A 22,957-nucleotide genomic window follows, 5' to 3' on the forward strand; every position below is an offset into this window, starting at 1 on the left:
AAGCATCAAAAAACTAGCTTTTAAGATTTTAATTTTAGCTTATTATCTATAATTAAGAATACCATTTAACCCTCATTAAAAAGTTAAGTAGCCTATTTATCATAAAACATCATATTGATTTTAAATCTGTTGATATTTTATTAAACAACTGTATGGTCAACATTTTTTATTCTTTATTATTATTATTATTATTATTATTATTTTTTCATTTACTAGAGTTCTTTTTTATCAACATTATTATAGTTATAAAAAAATAAAATAAAATAAAATTATCTTAAATATTTAGTAATATAAGTTGTACTAATAAAAATACAATAAAACAATTAAAGAGATAATAACAAATAATTTAATTTTTAGTTTTTATGTACCGTAATAACAATTTTACATTATTATTTGCCAAATACTTAAATACTGCTTTTGAATCATACAATAATTATGAAATAATAATTTATGAAACACTTAACCAATTATTTTGCAATAGATTATTTATGCAGCATAACTAAAATATGTTTTCTTAGAAGCTACAGCAATATCAATATAAGTGTGCATTTGGAGTTGCTTTTAAACCTTCACTTTTGGCTTATAAAAGAACTTTTTATTAAATGTAGTGTGTAGTAAATGTATAGATTTTAGTTCCTTTAATAATTTATCCCCTCTGAAAGCTAGAATCTGACAAATAGTTGGGGATAACTTTTTAGATTCCCTTCCTAGTATAATGAAAATTTTAAAATTAAAATTACCATTAAATTCTTCAGTTAATAGTAAAATTCTTGTTTATCCATTTATAAATAATAATATACGTATACACACACATAAAGAAATAATCATTCATATCTATTTAAGTCATTGTAGATAATTAAAACAGTTAATTAGGCTTTTATACCAAATGTTCAAAGTCAAATTTTATAACTTTTAGTAATATTGAAATAACAGTTTATCAAAAACTAATCAGATTGTTCGAAAAAGCTGATTATTGCATTAGCAGAGTTTTTTGTCGATTCTTTTATAATCACAACGACCCTAAACTATCTCCTTCTGCATAATTTCATTAATTATGAGTTTAGTAATCTCTCCGTTAACTAATTATGAATTTAAGTAATACTTCTCATCTAGTAAATTATGTAACAATTATGTATATGGGATGAATTCTATATACCAAAATATTTGATGAAATTTCATGACAAACACCCTAATATGCTTCTTTGCTTTAATTGTTTACAGCAATTTTTCTCATCCCGGTGTTTCTAATTTATGATTTTTAAAGTGTGGATACAAGTATCGTACCAACTAAGTTAACCACATTTGCTAAAATAATTTGTCAAATGTTATGAAATATACAAAAAAAATTTCTGTATTTTTGACTAACACATCTTTTTTTTTTTTTTTTTTTTGCAACAAATAACTTTTACAAGTCAAAAATAATAATAATAATTTAGGTGCACAAATATAATTTTAAAAGTTGATTTAGTCAAAGAAAATAGTTTAAAAGTTGATTAATTTTTTTTTTTTTTTTCTTATATGGCAGTTGACATGGTATGTCCATTTTCAATTTCAATAACTCCCTTTTAGGGTCTTTACAATATCAAAACTCTATATAACGAGGTACTTATCAAGTCAATCTAATGTGTTTACTATTGTGATTTCCTTTATTAACTATTGAATCACTCAAATGGAGGAGATTTAAAAATTTAATTATGGTTCATTGAGACCCTAGATGATTTCCTTTTTTCTAACTAGGAATTTAATATGTTAATAAATTTATATTTGATCATTTATTGATTTTTAACTCTTAGTTTTTAAAGTGATCCAAGATCCTATAAAGAAAGACCTAATACTAAAACCATATCAACCTGATATGTCTAACTCAAACTCTCTCTCTCTCTCTCTCTCTCTCTCTCTCTCTCTCTCTCTCTCTCTCTCTCTCTCTCTCTCTCTCTCTCTCTCTCTCTCTTGTGCGCGTGCGCACTATATATCTGATAACACATGTCTCTTTTTCCAAATCTCATATGAGGTTTTTTGTAACACCTAGTTTTTATTGGTGAAATTCCAAATCTCATATGAGGTTTTTTGTAACACCTAGTTTTTATTGGTGGACTTATCACTCCCTATCGATAGTATTTCTGATTTAGCTATCACACTTAGTATGTGATTTTTTGTTTAGAGCTTTCAAGGAAGTCATTCATCTTTTAGACTATTTCCATCTGAGCACACTTAACTTCAGAATTTTTTTTTTTTTTATCCCTAAAGCTAATTGATTTAAAAAAACATTGGTATTATGAGAATGATAATAATTACATTTGAACCATCTCGCAATCCACATCTAGACAATGTGAAATTGCACGTCAGATAGCATGCCGACACTCCACACCGCCCATACTAGTCATCGCATCTTTGCTATATCAAAACTCTATAAAAATATATACAATTAGTCACGGGTGGAGCCAAGAATGTCTATTAGGAGGGCCACGTTATAACCAAAAAAATAAAAGTTTAAATACACAACATAACAGAATTTTATATGATTATTTAAACAAAAAAAAAATGCGGTATTTTTTTAGGACGTCATACTAATTGTATTTTTTGATGGATTATTAAAATAGAAATAACAATAATGTTAGAGATTTTTTTTATGTCATGTTAAAGAATATATTTACTTTAATTAAATGGAAAATATTCACAAATATCAAATATTAAAGTACAATAAGAAAGAAAGCACAGAAAATATAATCTACAAATAAATAAAAAAATACCATCTGTTAATAAATAATTAGAAAATTAAAAACGTCAAATGAAATGCCATAAGTTCTAGTAAATACTAAACAAAATAAATATTAAGTATTTAATTTAAATGCATAATTATATTAATATATTAATTAAACTAATTAAGCTTATCATTTAGAAATATTTACAAAATAATAATAATAATAATAATAATAATGTAGATAGAAAAGATAAACATTTTAGTTAGGCAAAGCCAGTTACGCGGCTCCACCGAGGGGCAAATCTACCTAATTGGTTGATTAATTTTTTTTTTTTTCCTAATTGGTTGATTATCACTTAAATTTTAGGCATGTACATACTAATTTATGGTTTCCTATCTAGTATTCACATATTTTCTTGTTTTAATTAGTTTTTACTTTTTTGTTTAGTGATTTTGTCTATCCAACCGTAAATGCTCTATTAAACATTGCAAAAATACTTTTAGAATTCACATGTAAGCCTACAAATTTTTTCTGTAAGAAAAACATTTAAAAATATCTTTGACTATTTTTTTATGAATATCTTTCACCATTGAAACTAATTTTTTTACAACAAAAAAGAAAAAGGAATCAATTTTTATATAGTTTTCGAGTTTATTACATATAAAATATTTATCTTTTCAAATATTATTTATGTTATAACCATTTCATTATTTTATATTACTACACCTTAATAGTTGAATAAAAAATATAAATTACTAATTATGTACTTCTTCATGAAAAAGTAATCTTTGGTTTTATTATTGATAATTATAATTTAATTTATTAAAAAATTAATTATGCCACCTCTAATCAAATTTTCTAGATTCAGCACCGATTCCATCACTGCAATTAATCTTCTATTGCAATGTCCTAATTGAATAATAATCAGAACCTTTATCATTAGTCTCTGAATTGTTTTAATAAATGAGATTTAAAAATATTTTGATAGGCTAACGAGTTTAGTGAAGTACTAAATTCAAGAAGCAAGAAGGATAAAGTAAATCATATATGAGTTCATTTAACATAAAAATATTCTTACATCTTAATTTAAGCAATCCAAAAATTAACAAGTGAGCTTTGAAATATTATATATATATATATATTACAGAAATTTATTTTTATTATTTATAATAATTTTTCTTTTTCGATGTTTTAAATTTATTATTTTATAAATATAAATGTAAAAGGTATACCAATTAAAATATTTTCACCTGAATTTTTTATTTTATTTTTTTAATATACAATGAGGATATAAAAGTATGAAATGATAAACTTGAAATTTCAAATACTTTTTTAGGGAAAAAAATGAAAGCTTATCTTGAAAAAGAAACACAGCAGATCGTATGTACAATCATTAGAACAAGCCAGCATTTAACTGACCTAATCCTTAACCCCAATTTTTACAATTTTCTTCCTAATTAGAGTTTATAGTATTTGAATACGTGGATCACAACCATCAATCCAATCATCACAATTAGAGAAACAAAAAACACCAAAGTTTATTTTTCCGATCACTCTCAAAAGGAGAAAAAAGTAACTTAAAAGTTAAGTGCCAAAAATAAACTAAATGTCTCAAAGTAAATTTTTTTTTTTTTTAGTCTCAAAGTAGTCGTTGGGCCACCAACCATTAATGTAACAAGCAGGTCTTGTACGACAGATCTTGTTGCCCCCCCAATAAAATTTCATGACAAATATTATTTTAATAAATTAGATGTCCAAGAAAAAATAATAATTTAAAAATAGTATTTTTAAATTAGCAAGGCCCCACACAAACACACCCTCGAAATGGATAATTCAGCCTATAAATGAACAGTATTTAACAGTCGTCCAATGTCCAAAAATATTGTTAACCAAAAAACCGTTTATAAAAGCCAAAGCTCTCTCTTTTCCAATGCCTCAAATCCATCAATACCAAATATTTCTGTTTCTAAGGCAAAACTCTCTCTTTCTCTCTCTCAAAGCCCACCATTGATGAAGATAGAAAAAACCTTCCATTTTAGCATCATATATAGTTATATATAAATTTTATATAAGTATCTTTCTATCTCTCTTCTTCTAATATCCTCCTTGATTACCGTTGAGGCTAATTAGGCTTCTATTTCTTCTTTCCCTTCTCCTTCTATTTCATCCAATTTGATTAATTTCATTGGTCCAAATTGACCATCATGGTTGACTACCAGCCATTCCTTTCTGTCCATGTTCCCGATGACTCCGTCGAAGTCGTTCAAAACTCCTACAGCTCTCCTATTGACGGAGATCGATCCCCGGTTATCCGCCGACGATCCGTGAAAGAGATTTTGATTGTCTTTTCTGGGTTGTTAATGGTTGCTCTGTTGGTGGCAATTATTGGCGGGAAGGAACCCAATTTTCATGCAGACACAAATGGATCATTGGCCTCATCGAGGCCAAGGCCGGAGATATTGCGGCCGGCCGTTTCACGCGGTGTATCGGAAGGAGTTTCGGAGAAGACGAACCGGTTAAACTCCGCCGGCGATAACGTGCAGGAATTTCCATGGAACAATAGCATGTTGTCATGGCAAAGAACTGCTTACCATTTCCAACCAGAAAACAATTGGATGAATGGTAATTTCATTTATTATTATTGTTATTATTTTTTCGAACTTTTTTTTGTTTATTTATTAAAGAAATTTCTTGGGGAGTTCACAAAAAAAAAAAATTGGACATATTGGCTAGAAGGACATGGTTTCCAATTTACAATAATGAAAACAACACGTTGATTGCAATTATTTTATTTATTTTGTGCTTTTATTTTTAGTTGTTTGGTCGTGTAAAGTGTTTGAACTTTTTCAAATTTGAAAACGTATCTAAAACCATTACGCATGCACCTCTATTATTATGTATTTTATTCTTTTTGTGGTCAACATCATCGACTACAAAAATTTTGGAACTGGGACAACGTCATTGACTACATTATTATATAAAGGATACAAAAGCAGCCATAAATTTTGGGTTATGTGGGTTTTGGCCTTTTTGGATACAGGCCATTTATATTGTTTTATTTTATTTATTTATCTTTTTTTGTTTTGGCCTTTTGCAAATGAGGGAGGTCATAATTAATTGGAATCAATTTGATTTGTCTAAATTTCACTGTTCAAAGAATAATCTTCCTACTCTTTTTTTGGGCTTTTTTACTTTGTGCTATCTTTATGCTAATTATTTTCTTCTTTTGGCGACATGGATTCGGTGAACTTCTATTGGCTTGCTCCTGAAACTTTTGCCTGCTACTTCAGATCCTAATGGTAAAATTACTTTTTCTTTTAATACTTTCAATTTATGTTAATGACGTAATTTGCTTCTTCTTTTTTTTTTTTTTTCCTTTTTTTATGGGGATCTTCTGTTTATATTTTGTATATATTTTTTTCTTCTTTAAAAGGCCTGAAAATAGACATATGATTTGGAAATTTTTTTTTTTAAAAGATTTGTAATATTAAAAACTGGACTTGTAGAGATCTGAGACAGAGAATCCGATTCAAATAATTAACGACAACATTATAATATATACTTGACAACTATTTGATCAGAATCATGACAAGAAACATAACTGGCCTAAACTTTTGCCTCAAGTTGAGCAAATTATTCAATGAATTAAATTTCCAATCACATGAAAATCAGAGACCAACAATAATCAAGGAAGATTCACATGCAAAAAATATTAAATAAATGAATAAAATAATAAGTCTCAAATACTCTGACTCTGGCCATAATCATTTTTTGCTTCGCATGCACAAAATCTAAATAATAAATCTGACAGCTACTTTTCAATCATATTCTATAATTACATTACAGGTCCATTGTTCTACAAAGGTTGGTACCATTTCTTCTACCAATTCAATCCAAACGGTGCTGTATGGGGGGACATAGTATGGGGCCATGCGGTGTCCACCGACTTGATCCACTGGATCCACCTCCCACTTGCCATGATCGCCGATCAATGGTACGACATCAACGGTGTCTGGTCCGGTTCTGCAACCATTGTTTCCGACGACAAGGTTGTCATGCTTTACACCGGTTTAACCAACGAGTCGGTCCAAGTTCAAAACCTTGCATATCCAGCTGACCCATCTGATCCACTCCTGATCAAGTGGGTCAAATACTCCGGCAACCCGGTTCTTTTCCCTCCGTCGGGGATCGACAGCCAGGATTTCCGAGACCCCACAACGGCGTGGCTGACGTCGGAGAAGAAATGGCGTATTATCATAGGTTCCAAGGTTAACGAGACTGGTATTTCCTTTGTGTATGATACAGAGGACTTCAAAACCTACAAACCTTTGAAAGGAGTTCTTCATGGAGTCCCAGGTACCGGAATGTGGGAGTGTGTTGATTTCTTCCCTGTGTCTTTGATTGAGAATGTCGGTTTGGACACGTCGGAGAATGGACTGGGATTGAAGCATGTGGTGAAGGCTAGCCTTGATGAGGATAGACATGATTACTATGCTTTTGGCACTTATGATGAGAGAAGTGGTAAATGGGTTCCTGATCATCCTGAGATTGATGTTGGGATTGGACTTAGGTATGATTATGGGATTTTCTATGCTTCCAAGACTTTCTATGATCAAGCTAAGAAGAGGAGAGTTTTGTGGGGTTGGATTAGTGAATCCGACAGTGAATCTGCTGATATGAAGAAAGGATGGGCTTCTCTTCAGGTATAATAAGATTAATTAAAAGGTCTTTTTAAATTTGAGAAATTTTCTTATCCACAATCCTGGTAACAAAATTGACCTATTAAAGTAATAGTGGTTTAGTATCTGTAATAAGTTGATTCGGGGTTTTGGATAAAAGTCTCACTAATTCAAAATTATACAATAGGAGTACTAATTAATTCTCTTCCGTTGATGAATTGCAGAGCATTCCAAGGACACTTTTATTCGATAACAAAACCGGCACTCATCTACTCCAATGGCCAGTGGAAGAGACTGAAAGTTTGAGATTGAGCAGTAAGGAATTTGACAAAGTATTGGTTAAGCCAGGGTCAGTGGTGCCACTTGATGTTGGCACAGCCACACAGGTGTGTTTTTTATTATTTATTTATTTTTTTTTATTTTCTTGTTTTCAACTTTATGTGTAATTTTTAGCACAGAAAATTAAGAATGTGTTATAAATCTGTGAGCTCACGAGGAGATTGTTTTATGGCAATTAAATCTATGTAACAGTTGGACATTATTGCCGAGTTTGAGCTAGATGAGAAGGCATTGGAGGAAGTATATGAATCCAATGAAGAGTTTAGCTGCAGCAGCAGTGGTGGAGCTGCACAGCGCGGCGCTTTGGGACCCTTTGGAATTCTGGTTCTTGCAGATGACAGCCGCTCTGAGCAGACTCCCGTATACTTCTATGTTTCTAAAGGATCTGATGGCTACCTCAAGACCTTCTTCTGTACTGACCAATCTAGGTATTTATATATATATATATATATATATCAGTGAACCTCTTATTCAGGATCCTGGACTAATAGGCGCCTATTAGTCTAGAATCCAGCATACTAAACAAATCTATGCCTGTTTTATTACTTCTTATATGAACTCTTTGAATGAATTTCTTGTAGGTCCTCTGTGGCAACTGATGTTAACAAACAAATCTATGGTAGCTTTGTTCCTGTTATACAAGATGAAAAACTATCTGTCAGGATTTTGGTGAGTGACTTTTTTTCCTTTAATATTTTATCCAAACTTAAAGATGACGAAATGTATTTTTTTTCAATTTAAAAAAAAAAAAAAAAAATCATAAAACTTATATGCATTTTGTAAAATTAATGGCCTTCCAGGTTGACCATTCAATAGTGGAAAGCTTTGCTCAAGGTGGAAGAACTTGCATCACATCAAGAGTTTATCCCACGAAAGCAATCTATGGCGCTGCTCGGGTTTTTCTCTTCAACAATGCAACCGAGACAAATGTTACTGCTTCACTTAAGATTTGGCAGATGAACTCTGCATTCATTCACCCTTATCAGAATGAGAACCATATTGACTCATCCATCAAATTGTCCAATAATCTTGTTATTTCTATATTATTTTTCTTCCTCCTGTTCTTCTTTTTGTAAGAAAAAAAAAAATGTAATAGGTTTTTGTTGATACATATAGTTTAGGAAATTTTATTTATTTTATTTTTTAGAAATGCATCTGCAATTGAGCCATATTGAAGGTTCAATTTCAGAAGTTTAATTAAAATGTTGTATGCTTATTTACAATTATTAATCAGGGAGCTTTTTTCTCATAATTAAAATTAATTCCATTGCCCCAGTTGGCATGAAAAGGAAATTTGGTTATTTTACTTAACTATTAATTAAGAAAATCCATATATCCCTTTTTTTGGCTCTGATTATATCTTCTTATTAAGGGCATTTTCTCATCCTTTCCCAAAAAACAAAAATAAAAAGGCATTTTCTCATCAGCTGGCATAGAATTTCCAAAAGTTTATGTGGAGGAGAGAAAGCAGACTGAATGTAATACGGGTTATAATATCAAGTTGAACAAAGTTTTAATCAATTGGGGTTAGTATCATCTCTCTCTTAATGTGGTTATTATGCCAATTTTTTTTCTTTTTTCTTTTTTTTGAAATTTCTAGGTAGTGGCGATTCAAATCTCTTTTAGTTGAGAAAATTCATCATGTTCTAAAACCAATTTGTGTTGATTCCAATTGGAAATGTGTATCTGCTAAATGAGATTATCATTCAAAAGACTAAACCGAAGTCCCTTTAGCTGAAAAAAAAAAAAAAAAATTGTATTTCACCAAGTATTCATTTGCTCTTCGCAAGACTTTGGTTGGCAGTTAGAAATATATAATTTACGTGGTTAGAAAATTTTATTCTTCTAGGTGTCATGGTGCAGATATCATAATGTTTTGAATTCATAATTCTCAGATATAAATATGAATGATCTGTCAACTAAGTCAACCTCACTTATATATATAATTAATTTGAATAATAAGTTGAACCGCCACACCCAATAAAATTACTGGCAGTTACATTGCTGAATAATAACTAAAGAAATTATATATAGGTGCTCTGTTATCAAAAATGGGTTTGGACCCAAAAAAAATAAAAAATTGTGATTCCATATGGTTCAGCTTGCCTTGGGAGCATGGAATGTGTGGCAAATATTGATATCAATTCTTGATCAACTATATGAAGAATTTAAAATTGGGATGGGTTTGGAATTGGAGTTGAAGTTGAAGGTTGTTGGCAGTAACAAATTGTAAGATCCCACATCTAATGGGAGCTATAAAATTATAATATTTGTTATTTAATTTCTTTATTTGAGAAATTATCTCCTAATGGTGACTCTAAAAGCTACCTTGCTTCTTTATTTGAATTTTAACCATGTGCTTAACTTCAAAAATGGTCTTAATATTATTTGTGAAGATTAAAGTTTGAATGGAATTTTATTATAGCTTAGCTGGAAATGTTGTTTGTTGGTTGATCAGGGTTCTCTTATATCTCTTTTTCTAGTTGCTCAGTTTTATTGAGTTGAAATGATTGTAATTTGGCAGCTCATGATCAAGTTTAAGCTTTTCAGATGTTCCCCTGCATAATCTCTGTTCTATTCCCTGTCCAGGATCTCAAAGCGTGAAGACTGCTCTGTTTCTTGATTTCCTATATAGGGTAATGTGTTTCTTTCACAATCCTGTTACTTTGGATAGCTCCTTTTTACTTTTTTTGTTTTTTTTTTGGTTTTTTTTTATCTGTGCTTGTTTTTATTTGGACTTGTTGATTTGGAAATAATAAAAAGAAATAGCATAACATAATTAAATCCGATTTGGACTTTTAAAAAAACAGAGGAAAAAAAAAAAAACAAAACAAAACAAACAAACAAATAAACAAACAAGTAATCAAACATAGGTTTTGAACTAGCTTTTCTTACCATAAAAATAAAGAAATAAATAAAGCTTTTCAACCATTTTTCCACCAAAAAAAAAAGGCTTTTCAACCATCCTATACAAATTTAACAAGTTATTTGTAATAAAGTTGGAATTTCACTCATCAAAATGAGTTAAATATTTGATGGATTTGGGAAGGAAAGAATTAGAGGCATGGGTGTCAATTCAATTCAGTCGGTTTTTACCTTTCTTTTTTTTTTTTTTTTTTTTAATCAAAATCGAATACTTAGATTTGGATAGATATTTAAATGCGACCAAACCAAAAACCTTAAACGCAAAAAATGGCAAAATTAACCGTCCAATTTTTCCCCTTTTTGTTTTTTTTTTTTTTTATTATGTGAAGGGGAGCCAGAGGCTCAAGCTATGTTAATAACTCTGGAAGACAACCTTCCAATGTTGACCAAGTAAAAAGCCAAATCCACCTCTTTTTAGGAGGTTTATCAAAACCATGAAAGCCTAAGTTAAAATCGTAACTAATTCTAGCAAGGATGTCAGTTTCTGAGGACGCTGCTTCAAGATTTCTATACAGCTCTGTATAATCCCAAAGCAAGGGTGGGAAGAATCCAAACCAAATTGAACCGTCCAATTTGGTTCAGTTTGATTTATCTAATCTTGTAAACCATCTGTAGTAATTTAAATTTCATGTCATTAGTAAGGTGAGCAAAATCATTAAAAAATATAAACAATATTTAAAATTATTCAACTAATTACAATAAAAATATCAAAAAATATAACATATACATATATATATATAACAGCATACTCAAACTATATATATATATGTATGTAAAAACTATTATCAAAATATATGAATATATATATATATATATAAATACATGTGAAAAAAATTAATATAAAATAAATAAAATTACATAAAATAATTAAACATATTAGAACTTGTAGGTTTTTGTAATTGATTTGCTTTCTGTAAAACTGCCTGAGACTTATGTAGTACTATAGTATCTTTAAGACGTTTTCGCCCACCGCTACAAAAGTTTTCAGACGAACGTCTCCCAAAATACAACGGTTGCAAGATCTTGGATACAGCACATCTAAAACCTTTCATGTAAAGCTCAATAATTCTTTTTTTCTCTATAAAACCTCTAAAACTGAAAAGAACGTTTGAAAAGAACATGTCTTCTTCCACCACTCATCCTAGAGTTTTATTTCCTTAAAACTCTCAACTCCCACAGTCAAAAATACTCTTTTATTTTATTTAATAAAAATGATCAAAATCCTCATTTTTTCAACCAACCCATAAGAAAAATAAAACCCAAAATCATTCACACATTAGGGCCTGAGCCCAAACTATAATAAAAACAAACTCAAATTAGGTATTAATATGAGAACTAATGTTAGGATCTTTTTTTATTAATTACCGGATTTTGATAGGGTTTATTTTTCTTAAATCGTATTTTAAAATTTTACTAATTCTATATTTTATTAATTACCGGATCTTGATATGAATCTGACTGTATATATATATATATATAAGTACATATACATTAGGTTATGATTTAAAATTGCCCAAATGCTAACTAAACTAACCAAATTGGTTTCTTATAGAATGAACACGTGTTAAAATTTAATGAAAAAATTGTTTTAATTTAATTTTTAAAATAATATTTTAAAACTTGGTGATATTGTCATCTATCTTTTCGAACAAAATGACAAAAAAACTAAAGAAGAAGGTAAGAAAAATTATAACAAAAGCATTAAAAATAATTAAAAATAATAATATTTTTATTAAATATAGGAAAGTTGGCACCAATGCACCCTAAACTAAGTTGGATTATGCATTTTGTACCCTAAACTTTTTCTTCTTTTTTTTATATACATATTGCACATCAAACTTAACTTACCCTTGCATAGTTGGCCCCTTTTATCATTTACGTCCAATCTGTTAACAAATTGAACACGAAAGAAGTATGTGAGTTGTAAAGTAGGGAGATTTTATCTCATTTTTTCCATCTCTTTTTTGAGGACAGATTGAGATAAAGGGAGAAAGATCAGTCACAAACAATCACTTTACCACCATTTGTGCAAGTGTGGGAGGTTGAAGGCGCTAAGTCGAATCAAAATTACATGTTCAAACCGATCCCAGAGGAACTCGAGGAATACAAGTTGCCGACAAAAATCCAAATCATGAAGAAATTGCTAAATGGAACCATTCCCATGGGAATTTTTAATTAGCCGGAGGTGAATGTGATGGAATTAAGTGATAATTAATTCTCTAGCGAACTTCCCCCACATGTCAAGAGATTCACTCGGGATTCTCAAGCTTTCTAACAATTGGATTCTTTGAAAATACGGGTAGCAACTAGTAATCTAAAAAATTTACAGATTTTATCCTTAGAAATGAAAGATTTTGAACAATGTATAATCTGGAAGTATATTTCCTCCATTCATATAATTGGTATTTATATAGCTTTGTATGACTACACATGGCTTTATAGATTAGCTAGTTAACAACATTACAAAGGACAAATGTTGTATCTAATTTACACATATACTTGTGACAATGAGATAAGAAGTTAATTCCTTATATAAATCCAAGTCAACCTAGGTATAACAAATAGCTTACGCTTATTACTTAGTTACAACTCTATCATCTATTATAACTGGAAACAAAAAGGCTTTCTGACAAAATTCCCAAGGAAATTTTCTTTTTCTTTTTTTTGGGTTAATACTTCTCAGCGAAATCTTTAGTTTAAGTTTGTTATCCAAAATCAAGTTAGCAGCAACAACTTAAGCAGTGAAATTTCGATTTCAATTCTTAAGTGGGATTGCAAGACTGAAACATCGTACATAAATTCAAACTAAAACCCATGGAAAATGAGCATAGTGTAACATCTTACCTCCACTAGCAGATGTGTCACTCTCTGTTAATATTATCCACAATTTAGCTACCATACTCGGTATGCAGTTTTTTGTTTAGAGCTTTCCAAGAGGTCATCAATCCAAGAGGTCGCTTGAGAGTACTTATCTTTGGAGTTCTTTTTAAACTTTGAAACTAACCGCTTTGAAAAGACATCGGCATTATGAGAGTGACTATTATTACTTTGAATAATTCTCTTATCTATATCCAAGTGATATAGGATTAGACATCAAGTGGCTTGTAGTACTTCTCGGGTGCTCAATGAAACCGTTCTTCAAGGGCGAGATTCCATCTCGCCTTTGATCGCCGGCACCACTTCTAGAGGACTGACTTGACATCGAGGTATGAGTTCCAACCATGAGGAGGGAACCACTGGGGGAATGCCCCTTTTGGTGCAGCATAATGAAGAAGACAAGGAAGGAGCTCTTTATTATATCCGCAGGATGCTCGTCGGGGCATCACATAACTATTCACCGATTGAGAAAACCTGCCTGGCCTTGATCTTCGCCATCAAGAAGCTGAGACCAAAACAAGCCAGGAGATTGAGCATCTGGCCAATTTTGATAAAGTGAAACACTATCGAAAGGTGGAGAGTTTTTTAAAGAGCTTTTTAGACCAGTATTCTCCCCTCCCCATTCTCTCTTAAATTAAGCTCGCCCTCGAGCCCTGGGCAGGTCAGCCGGCTCGAGAGGTGGATCGATCAATAACAAGTGTACGTGCCCAACCAATGCCGAATCTCCTTCTTTGGCACCCAAACTTTGACCGTCACCTCTAAGTAGCCTTCGCCCCTTCTTAGGTGGACGGTCGGAGGGAGCTTGCTTATAGAAAGAAGATAGGTCGGTCAAACAAAAACAACGCGCAAAAAGGTATAAATATGGAAACTTCTCTGCCATTTGGGGGATGGCCACCGGAAAACCATCCTAGCTACCACTGCAGTATCGTGAGGCTGGCCTAATATGGTTTGTAAAAAAAAGAAAGCTGTACTAGAGCCTTCATTCTTCATTGAAGCCTTTCATATGTCTTCTCGTCTGATCTTCTTCTCCTCAGTCGCCCCTTACTCTATAAATACTGGAGAGTGTTAGTTAGTCTTTCTCTTTTAGCTTTGCCATCCGATTCTATAAAGCCGTCCACGAGGTCGAGCCTTCCGAGCCGGAAGGGTCTCGCTCTTGTGAACACTGATCATAAATGGCAAAAGCCGCCGGAATCCTCTTTTTTTGTCCATACATAAGCTCTCCTCGCTACTGTCTAAATTCAATAAATAATGATCAAGTAAAACACAAATTCTTTAGTTTGGGTCTTTCTGGATCTACTCCATCTGACTAGTTCCGGGTTCGAGTCCCGGGAAACCCATTCTAATTATTCTATCGAAATCATATGTATCTAAATAAAAACTAATGAGCTCGGATATTAATGAACTCTATAGAAGAGTTATCTATCGGATCAGCGCTTGATATTCCGCAATGTTGTTGGAACACGGTTCGAGGAGAGCGAACGAATCAGGATAAGAGGCCCTTATGGTGTGATGAAAATAATGCGCCTTGACCTAGATGGCATTCAATATCATGTACCCATGTTCCTATACGGGGACCTTTTCTCGAAAAACTCCTGATCCAGAAAAGAGTTGAAGATGGTGCAACATCGAATCCTGTTACGTTACTTCGAATGGAATCTTAGCCCGCCTCACTTGCTTTACTACATAAGGGCATAACCTTCCCTTCTCTTAAGGAGCCTCGTCGTATCTAGTTGTGCTACCCTGCTTTAGCTCACCACTCAACTCATGCTTCTGTTCGACTCCTGACTAGCCGCACCTTTTCAAGCAAGTAAACTTGCTGCTTCGCTTCGCTTAGCCTCCTACTGTGCAACGCCCTCGCAGCAGGAAGAGGCAGTTGTCATTTGAAAGGAAACGCCCCTTCTATGTTATTAGTAAAGCCTAAACGTCCTTATTGAAAACGTGCTATATTTCACCATTTGGGACCCATCCTCCAATGAGTCCCTCACTACAATGTTACTGTCCTTGCAATCTAGTTGTAAGGTCTTGTCCCCTTATTTATTAGTAGCCGAAGTGTAGGCCGGGTAATTTACGATAAAACTTTTAACATGGCAACTCCTATGAAACTACTTATTTTGGTTTTATTGTTTTTCACTTTTTGACTGATTGCTCGCGCCTGCCCGAAAGCCAGGAGCAGATCATGGTCAAGGTTATCAAAGCATTTATTTCACAATGTCAGCTTTAACCAGTCTATCCAGGGTTCCCCATCCACACTGGTTGTCACGATCCACCCTCCATCCACATTGGTCATTACAATCCACCTCCTTCTAGCCTAGCGTTCTTGCGTACATTTTCGGCTGGGTATAGACCTATGGAGTTTTTTGTTTAAAGTTTTCCTAGAGGTTGTCCATCCTAGGATTGCTATCTTTTAAGCATGCTTAACTTTGAAATTCTTTTGAATTCTAAAATCAACCGTTTTGAAAGGATCTCGATGTTATAAAAATGAATATTATTATCATCTTCTAATTTACATCTGGATGATATGGGATTGAACATCAGATAGTCTGCTAGTACCTTATACCCGCTCATACTGGCTGTCACATAAAGGGACCAACTATGCAAGATTTATTCAAGTTTAGAATACAATATGCTATGGAAAAAAAGTTAGGGATGTAAAATACAAAATCCAATATAATTTGGTGTGCATTGATGACAATATTCCTTAAATATAGGTATACAAGACAGAAATTCTATTCTCCATCTGGAGATAAAAAATTTGCCCAATTTCCACTCCGATCAAGCGAGAAATCTCCACCCCTATAAGGTAGGGCATTATACAAAGACAACGCAGTTAAAAAAAAATTATTCGTAGTTCAATTCTTGCCCACCTCTCAAGCACATATTGATTTTTATATCAACTAGGGGTGAATGTAAACTAATAAGACTAAATCGATTCGGTTTTTATTTTGTCATATTAATAGTTTAGTTTGATTTGGATGAATCTCAACCCTAACTAATTCGAACCAGATTGAACCTACACGAATATATAATTTTTTAAACACTTTTATTATATTTTTGAATTTTTAAAGTATTTAATTTAAATTATAAGAATATTAATTATTTAAAAAGGGTTTTTAGATAAAAATGGCAACTTAAAGATAGTCAGTTCGGTTTGTTTAATTTTTTTTTAACTGAGTTGGTTATGTTCGATTTTATAAAAAATAAATAAATAGATAAACGACACCCCTACCTTAATCTGGGCATAGTTTATCTATTTTTGTTTGAAATTGGTAGTGGCATAATGTGATTACAAGAGTTGGCAATGTAATGGAAAGGGAGTAAGCACAATATTAGTCCAAACTAATGGGCTGTGTCTCAACTGTAAAAATGAGTCCATAATGAGTCACAATAGACCTGCAATGGTGTAGTCCTAATCACAAAAAATTATATTTTATATATATTCCCTGGACCCTTATATTCTTGATTTCTTTATCAATTTTTTAAAATAAATATAATACTTTAGTAAACTAATAGTAGTTTAAGATTTATTTATCCGTATATATGTGTGTATATGTGTGTGTGTATATATATATATATATATATTCTGGCTCTTGTTACCTTTTAGTTTTTTAGGTCTTTTTGTTTGAAATTTTTATAATCAGTTAATTATGTAATTTTTTTTCTTTTTTTAATCAAATATTTATTGTATATTCAACAAAGATTGATATACTCTGTTAAATTTAATTTATTAATTATGTAAATTTTGTTTAACATATCAAATTTATTAAAATAAATAATTAAAGTAGACATAAATGTGTTTCTTTTTTTTTTTGCCCCTTTTGGTATTAGACATAAATGTGTCACTAGTGGCACGAGTGTAGAAGTATGACACAAAAAATAAATGGATCTACACAAACATAGAAAAAAATAAAAAATAAAAAAACTAATAAAATGTTATCAAAAAATAATAATATGAACAACAAATGGAGCAATACCAATATGATACAGAAACGAACCAACAAACCAACTCTTTAAAAAAAAATATACCAAAAAAAGAAAAAGTGTCGTTCGGTAACATAATTGATTTTCAGTTTTTGTTTCTGTTTTTTATTTATTTATCTAATTGTATACAATTTGTTTATGTCAAGTTTTAGGTAGAGTTTGTTAGACAATTTAGTTAACTATAAAGTTTTGAAGTAAAGTATATTTAGATATATATATATATATATATACATAAGTTAACACATAAAAAATAAATAAACACTAAAGTAAACACAACCTCCCATACTCCTTTCTGACATCAACAATATTATATAGCCAATTAAGGTGATTCACCTCTAGCATTGGTTGTTACAAACTCCTATAGATACCCATTTCAAATCAAATATTCAATCTCATATGCTAGGGAAAAGCATTTCTTAGTATTGTGATCATGGTTGTTATGAAAATGACAAAACTCTCTTCGGTTTATGGTTTCTAGTTTCTAGATCTGATATAAGTTTGTTTGGTCAATTTGTAGCAAGTTTTGATCCTTGATTTGCATTGAAATTTCACTCCTTGAGGTATTCAAAGGGGTATACTTGTGAAAACGAGCCTTATGTTGATGTGGGGAATGTTTTTGGTTTGATTGACCTATCTGTCGACTATTATTCTTCTCTTTACATTTGTTAGTTTCTCTTATTTATATCTTTCTTGATTTGACCAGCTTTTCACCATTAATAAATTTTTGAGCCTTATTAAGCAAATTGGAGAAATGTTTTTGTGGTTCATCTCCAATTTTCCATGAAAACTTCTCTGTGGTGATACTTCCCATGACAACTATCAAAGTTTCTTTATCATTGTATGATTCAACCTGCATAGCCTTAGAATTAAATCTTTGAAAGACTCACCTTCCTTATGTTTGACTAAGAAAAGATGATATATAGTCTTTCTCCTGCAAATTGAGAAACAAAAATGTTCCTCAGTTGAGTGAATGAATTAATAGATTTCAATGCCGGTTTCAAGAACAACATCCTAGATGATCCAATTCGTGTGAAAGGGAATACTCCAGAAATTTCTAGATTGGAAATTTTCTGAATCTCCATTCAGATTCTATACAATTGTAAATGCTCAACTACACCTCCCATTTCATCGTAGGGGTTAATTTGTGCATACAGAACTGGGAAGGCATTGGTGCTTTTAAAATCTCCTCAAAGAATGGAGATTCTATCTCCTCTAAAAGTTCAGCTGTCTTAATTCCATGATTGATTTTAAGGTCATCCATTTGTTCCTTTAATTATTAAAGCACTCCTCCTAGCCTTGCGCTCCCCTTTCTTTTAGGTGAGAAGCCATTGAACCTTTAGGTTGACCTTATTTTCTTGTCTTAGGGTGATAACATAGGTCAATCCTGCCTTGCTTTTATCTAAGACAAAAGTTCACCAAACTTTCAAGTCTAACCTAATGTCTTACATCAAGGTGATGACATAAATTAGATTTGTCTCATCATCCTTCGAGACAAGAGGTTGTTGAATCTCCAAGGTTACCTCGATGCCTTGCATCAAGATGATGACTTAAATCAGACTTGTCTAGCATCGATTGATGTTCTTTCTCAAGCTCATTAGTTTTTTATTGTTTCTTTAGAGCATTGGCCTCCCTTTCACTACTACCTAACTTCTCATGAGGCTTACTTTCTTCAAGACGAGGTTGCTGTGAATTTATTTGAGTGATCATCTGTTCCAAACATTCAAAGCCATTCTCTAAAGCCATTCTCTATCTTATTTTGCAAATTTGAGTAGAGCGATAAGATCTTTTTCTTTATTACCAACAACCAACAAACATGGTCTTTGACCTTCTTTGGTCTACCTTTACCTCTTAATTTAGCAAGAGGTAGAGATTTACACTCAGGGTTCTATTGGAATGAATATTGTGTCAAAGACTTTCCTAGATGCTCACTACTACCATTGTTTCAACTATAGCAAAACGTTTGACCCTCTTTCCAGAGCCAAATGTTGAAGCAAAAATGTAGCTCGACCAAACCTCCTGCCTCCTCAATCTCCAACCTACAAAAGATAATTTTAAAACCTTAGAGTACCGGTGTGATACCAACCAAAGGCATTTCAATGCTCAAATCCGTACCGATATATTTTAATAGAAGTAGAGAATTAATCGAGAGATTTCGAATCTCATATCAGTGATGTTGATGTGATTTATATTTATAGTACCATTAAGATACTTAATAAATCTTGTAATGAGACTTGATTATATCATTATTCTTTGATATTTATTGAATAACTATTGATCAAACTTCAAGATCACATTATCTTTGAAATTTATCTCATGATATGTCTATCAAGGGATTAGTAAAGATTATTCTTTCTCGTTTAATTAGATATTAAAAATCATATATCATGATATCTCATCATTTGTAATGGTAGACCGTTCAATTGTAATCCAATAATGTTGATGATGCTATATCAAATAATGGTGCTATGTAGGATCTTATTGTCACAAGCTAACATCTCCATATAGGAATTGCTATATAAGTAAAAGCTAAGTTCACCCATAACAATAGGTTCAACTGTTGCCCACCCATTAAGCATGCATAGATTTCTATCTCAACTAGGGGTTGACGTAAACTAAACCGAACCAATTCAGTTTTGATTTTATCCTATTAATGATTTATTTTGATATAAATGCTTTTCAACCATAATTAATTCGAACTTACACCTATATACAATTTTTAAAGTACTTTTATTATATTTTTAAATTTTAAATTATAAAAGGTATTTAATATTTAAAACAAGGTTTTTAGGTGAAAATGGGCTTATAAGGAGCTAAAGTCCAAATCAAACTGAGAATAGTCGGTTCGTTTTGTTGAAATTTTTTTAAATGGTTTGGTTATATTCAATTTAAATACAATGAAATATAAAATAAAATAAAACAAATAGAAGGGCGAGTTTATCTATTTTTGTCTGAAATTCGTGTTGGCATAATGTGAATGCTAGAGTTAGGGATGTAATAGAATGGGCATAACCATAACATAAATCCAAAATAATGGGCTGTGTCCCAACCTTAAAAATGGGTCCATAATGAGTCACGATGGACCTGCCACAGTGTAGCCCATGCATGTCCTAATTACAAAATTTATGTTTTATATATATTCCCTCATATTCTTCCTTTCTGTATTAATTTATTTTAAATAAATATAATACTTTAGTAAATTATTAGTAGTTTAAGATTTATTTATATCTATCTATATATATATATATATATATATGTATTCTTGTTCTTATAATCTTTTAGTTTTGTAGGTTTTTTTGTTTGAAAATTTTATAGTTAGTTAATTATGTAATTTTTGTTTCTTTTTTTATCAAATAGGTTATTGTATATTTAATAAAGATTGATATATTATGTTAAATTTAATTTATTAATTATGTTCATTTTGTATAACACATCAAATTTATTAAAATAAATAATTAAATTAGACATAAATGTATTTTCCTTTTCTTCCTTTTTTTTTTTTTTGGTATTAGACAGATATGTGTTGGTAGCCTGGCACATATTTCGCAAAAAATAAAAAATAAATGGGTCTACACAAACATTAAAAAAATAATAATAATAAAGAAAAAAAGGCCAATAAACTTTTATCAAAAAATAATAATATAAACAATAAATGGAGCAATGCCGACATGATACAATGCCGACACGATACAAAAACGTGCCAATAAACCGACTCTTTAAAAATAAAAATAAAAAATAAAATAAAAAAGACCAAAGAAAATGTGCGGTTTGGTAATATAAATGATTTTCAGTTTTTTTTTTTTTTCCCCTATCTGATCTTATAAAATTTGCTTATGTATAATATTTATTGGAATTTGTTAGATATTTAAGCTATCTATAAAATTCTGAAGCAAATATATATATATATATATATATATATTTATAGAGTTATGCCCAAAAAAAAAAAAAAACATAAACACAATATTAAAAGCAACCTCAAGTTGTATTGATTTTTTATTTCTTTTATTTTAAATTTATAATTATTTAAGATATCTAACAGATTATAACTATCATTAATTAAAATTTAACATGAATAAATTACACACAATAAAATAAAATAAAATAAGATAAAAACAAAAACTGAAAACAAACAATGTTAGTAAATCGCACATATGGTCAACAGCACATGATCCATTTTACCCCTCCATTGTGATTAAAGAATACTATAATAGATGGTAATACTCTTTAAAAATAAAATAAAAAACAATAAAAAATTAAAATTCAAAACTCAAAACTATCCTATCTTAGATTAGCAAAATAAAGAACTAATTAAAAATTAATGGAGTGTTCTAGATTTGGCCTTTCTCATTGTTTTGAGCTTCCATTATGTTATTATGTATTTCTAAATTATTTTATTTCTGAGTGAAGCCAACCGACACTGATCATTGTTAGATTCCAATCCCCTGTTAATATTCTTGGGCGACTATTTAAGAATGAGTTTTCTTCTATGCCTCTTTATTTCTTCCATTTTTTAATTAAAATAATTATTTAATGGTACTTATTAATGATGACAAATATATAATTAAATAAAAATGTTTTCTAATTTTTTTTAGCTAATAAGTATTCATGATTTTTTGTCTTAAAAGAACTATAATTTCTAATTATGACTAAAAAAACGATAATTTGTAATTATTAGTATTTTCTTTTGGATAAGTAATTATTGGCATTTTGATCTTTAATATTAAAATATTACCCTAATATACATATTTAATATTTTATTAATAGGAACCAGAGCACCTCAATATATTAGTTTATACACTTTTCTAGCATAGTTGATCGGGTTGTTGGAGGTAATGGCTCCCGGATTTGCGGCAAGTTGCTCCAATCAAATAATTTATTACATAAGGTTACTGTTAAATAAATAAATTAAATATTTTTCGTGACCCATCTTTCTAAGCAGACCCAACCAGTTGCTTTTATATCATGTCATTTTTTATTTTATTTTTTTTGGGGGACAATATCATCTTTATTTGTATTTTTAATTTTTGGTTTGACTGGGGATTAGATCTGGATATCAACAGGAGTCCTAGCAAACGTAAAAATGGGACAACATTCCTTGCGCAACTTAATTAAAGGTCTCCATCTCAGTTTTCTTGTTTAAGATATTTATCCATAATTATTTATATAATATGTAAAAATAAAATATATATTACATATCATCATATTATCATTTTAATTTTTTTTAAATCATCAATAAAAAAATTATAATTTATTAAAAATTATGGCTTTGTTAAAATAATATATAATTAAGCTTTTCTTTTTTATTTATTTATTTATGGCCTTATCAAAATATCAAATAACATAGTATTTTTTAACTTTAATTATTTGTATCTTAAAATATTAAAATGTATAATTAGAATAAAATATATAATATTATATTTGTAAAATAATAAGTGTATTTCCATATATAATGTATTTTAA

At 30.5% G+C, this 22,957-nt stretch overlaps 1 protein-coding gene across 1 annotated transcript; it reads left to right on the forward strand.

Moving 5' to 3' along the window:
• The first annotated feature begins 4,598 nt into the window (after window positions 1-4,598).
• On the forward strand, window positions 4,599-8,982 carry LOC107430302 (acid beta-fructofuranosidase). Its single transcript, XM_016041139.4, has 7 exons — window positions 4,599-5,324; window positions 5,993-6,001; window positions 6,549-7,405; window positions 7,606-7,767; window positions 7,913-8,148; window positions 8,302-8,389; window positions 8,521-8,982. Exons 1-7 carry the CDS (start codon window positions 4,907-4,909, stop codon window positions 8,794-8,796), a joined length of 2,046 nt encoding a protein of 681 aa, XP_015896625.3. The 5' UTR covers window positions 4,599-4,906; the 3' UTR covers window positions 8,797-8,982.
• The last annotated feature ends 13,975 nt before the right edge of the window (window positions 8,983-22,957 follow it).

The sequence above is a fragment of the Ziziphus jujuba genome, chromosome 6, assembly GCF_031755915.1.
Source record: "Ziziphus jujuba cultivar Dongzao chromosome 6, ASM3175591v1".
Classification (NCBI taxonomy): Eukaryota; Viridiplantae; Streptophyta; class Magnoliopsida; order Rosales; family Rhamnaceae; genus Ziziphus; species Ziziphus jujuba.

Bases quoted from the DNA above. Each gene is read 5' to 3' on its own strand.
- LOC107430302 (XM_016041139.4), top strand. From the start codon at position 4,907: ATGGTTGACTACCAGCCATTCCTTTCTGTCCATGTTCCCGATGACTCC. The intron at 7,768-7,912 runs GTGTGTTTTTTA...TCTATGTAACAG, and splicing joins ATGTTGGCACAGCCACACAG to TTGGACATTATTGCCGAGTT. The intron at 8,390-8,520 runs GTGAGTGACTTT...ATGGCCTTCCAG, and splicing joins AACTATCTGTCAGGATTTTG to GTTGACCATTCAATAGTGGA.